The sequence below is a fragment of the Cavia porcellus genome, unplaced genomic scaffold (assembly GCF_034190915.1).
Source record: "Cavia porcellus strain 051 isolate PalLab524CR breed Dunkin Hartley unplaced genomic scaffold, mCavPor4.1 scaffold_25, whole genome shotgun sequence".
Taxonomy (NCBI): domain Eukaryota; kingdom Metazoa; phylum Chordata; class Mammalia; order Rodentia; family Caviidae; genus Cavia; species Cavia porcellus.
Window position 1 is genome coordinate 38,180,619 of NW_026947508.1, and position 3,167 is coordinate 38,183,785.

Consider the following 3,167-nt stretch of genomic DNA (forward strand, 5'->3'; position numbering starts at 1 on the left):
CCCAGGTTGGCCCTCACCGCTTTCGTCAGTGTGACCCTCAATCAAATGCTGAACCAGATCTCAAACTACAATTGGGAACTGTATGTTGGTGCCTCTGTCTCCTGATCCAAACCTCCCTGATACTGTTAAATAGTGTAAATGAAAACGAGTCTGCAAATTCTTTATGCAACTTTGACACCAACGCTCAATAAATCATATATCCTAAAAACTTTCAACAGGCAGGTTACAATGCAGGAGTTTAACCAGTCCACAGTAACCGAGTTCATTCTATTGGGCTTCAGCTCCAACCCCAGGACCAACCCCCTGCTCTTCACGTTCTTTTTAGTCTTTTACATGCTGATCCTTGTGAGCAACAGCCTCCTTATCACACTCATTTGCCAGGACACTCGCCTCCACACACCCATGTACTTCTTCATCAGCGTCCTCTCTGTGCTGGATGTGTGCTACACCACCACCACTGTGCCCCAGATGCTTGTGCATATTCTCAGCCAGAGGAGGGCCATCTCTTTTGCTAGATGTGTGGCCCAGATGTACATCTTCCTCCTCTTTGGGGTCACCGAGTCCTGGCTTTTCTCCATCATGTCCGTGGACAGGTATGTGGCTATCTGCCATCCTCTCAGGTACAAGGTTATCATAAGCCGTGGGATGTGCCTCTTCATGGTAGCTATCTGTGCAGGTTATGGTGTGGTTGGTGGCCTATGCTACACCTTCTTTGCTATGCACTTGCCCTATTGTGGGCCTAATGAAATTGATCACTACTTCTGTGAGGTTCCTGCTGTTCTGAAGCTTGCCTGTGCAGACACATCCCTCAATGACTTAGTGGACTTCGTCACAGGCTTCAATGTCATCGTGGTGCCTCTCTCCCTGATTGTCATCATCTATGGCAACATCTTTGCCACCATTGCGAAGATCCGTTCAGCCCAGGGCCGGATCAAGGCCTTCTCCACGTGTGCCTCCCACATCACTGTGGTCACCATGTTTGCCATTCCGTGCATCATCATGTACATGAGCCCTGGCTCTGGCTCCTTATCAAACAGTGGCAAGAAAATGGCCCTTTTCTATAACATTGCCACCGCCTTCCTCAACCCTGTCATCTACAGTCTAAGGAACAAGGACGTGAAACAAGCTTTTCTCAAACTGACTGGCTGGAGCAGGGCTTCAGAGTGAGGCTTTAAACCTAAAGACCGAGCTGGGGAGAGGGGGTAAACAAAGCAGGACTTGCAGTCACCAACTCCCCAAGAACTCTTCCATGTGTGGAAAAGGCCGGACTCTGTAAAGATAACTTCCTACCTAGCCCAAGGCAGAGAGGAGACAGTAAGACATTTTGTACATACATATAACACATTTTGTGATTTTCATCCCCATTGCTCCCTTGCCCTGCCCTTTCTCCTAGTTTTACTTTTTGGAAAATGCACATAATTGTATGGTACACATAGTTTACATTTGATCATATCTGTCTCCCATGTTATCTACACCACTTCTGCATCCCTCTTATTTCCTTCTTTTCATCTAATAATTGTCTCCCACCTATGTCCTTGTCACCTTTTTTGAATTCCACATACAGGAAGAACTTGTGATAAACCTCTCTCTGACTGAGTGTATATTAATTTCACACAACATGATAGTCTCTAAATCCATCCATTCTCTAGTAATGGATGGTATCCATCCATTTTCTAGTAATGGATGATAGAATTTTGTTCTACCTTATTACTGAATAATACTCATTGTGCAGATATACTGCATTTTCTTTTTCACCAGTTGATGGGCACTTAGGCTGGTTCCATATTCTGGTTATTGTGAATTGTACTGCAACAAACGTACAGGTATACTTTTACTGACCTGGGGCATACTGGATCAAATGGTAACTGATTTTAGCTTTTTGAGAAACCTCCATACTAATTTCCGTACTGACTCTACTAATTTCCATTCCTCCCAGCAGAGTAAGAAGATTCCTTTTTGCTCATATCCTTTGCAGAGTATACTTTCTTTCATATTCTTCATCATCTCCATTCTGACTTGGGAGTGAATTGGAATCTCCATGTACATTTGATTTGCATTTCCCTAACAGCTAAAAGACATTGACTTTTTTTCATCTACTTATTGGCCATTTATATTTCTTCTTTTGAGAAATGTCTATTCAATTCATTTGCCCATTTTTGATTGGGCTATTTGACAGTTTTAAGTTTTTGAGTTTTTATATATTTTAGATATTAATCCTCTGTCCGAAGAGTAACAGGTAAAGATTTACTCCCATTCTGTAAGCTGTTTCTTCACTCTGTTATTTCCCTTGTGGTGCAAAAACTTTTAAACTTGATGCATTTAGACAGCTTCATCCTACTTGTCAATACCTATCTTCCATTTTGCTCCTTATTTATTCTTTGAGTTTTCACATAAGAGGAGCAACATGATATTTAAACTTACGTGTCTGATTTTATTTCATTTAAGATTATGGTGTCAACAGGCACATTTGTGTAAATGTCATATTGTCTCACTGGTTGAGAAACTGAAAATGTAAATAAAAACCAAATAGTATAAAAGATGTGTTGAAATGGGAAGAAGTTGCTCAAAAGGAAAGGGAAGCTCAGGAGGGAGAAGGAGGAAAGGAAGGAAGGGAAAAGAAAAAAATGAGAAAAGGAGGATAAAATGGAAATAAAGATTTGTAAATAAGGAGGGAAAGAGAGGTTGAAGGGAGGAGAAGGAATTTTATTCACCTTTGAGAGTTGGCTTTGTATCCTGCTATGCTATGCTGCCAAATTTGGTTATTAACTCTATTGGTCTTTTGGTGGAGTTTTTGGGTTCTTCTATGTAGAGTATTATGCCATCTGCAAATAATGATTATTTAATTTCTTTCTCTCCTGGCATTATTCCTTTTATTTATTTCTCTTGTCTAGTTGCTCTGGTTAATATTTCCAGAATTATATTGAACTTGAGTGTTGATAGTGGGCATCCTTGTCTTCCTCCTGATTTTAGAGAGAAAGTTTTTAGTTTTGGTCCATTTAGTATGATGTTGGCTGTTGGTTTGTCATAGATGGCTTTTACCAGATTGAGATAGAGACCTTCTATTCCAGTTTTCTGTTGGTTTTTTTACTATCCATGTGCATTCAACTTTGTCAAAACTTTCTGCATCTATTCAGATGATCATGTGGTTGTTGTCCTTGATTCTGTTA

The 3,167-nt window shown here is 40.7% G+C and overlaps 1 protein-coding gene across 1 annotated transcript; it reads left to right on the forward strand.

The window, feature by feature from the left end:
* The first annotated feature begins 222 nt into the window (after window positions 1–222).
* LOC100716317 (olfactory receptor 2G3-like) lies at window positions 223–1,167 on the forward strand. The gene has a single exon (XM_003462513.2). The coding sequence runs from the start codon at window positions 229–231 to the stop codon at window positions 1,165–1,167; it is 939 nt and encodes a 312-aa protein (XP_003462561.1). The 5' UTR covers window positions 223–228.
* The last annotated feature ends 2,000 nt before the right edge of the window (window positions 1,168–3,167 follow it).

Coding starts and splice junctions, on each gene's coding strand:
- LOC100716317 (XM_003462513.2), top strand. CDS start 229: ATGCAGGAGTTTAACCAGTCCACAGTAACCGAGTTCATTCTATTGGGC.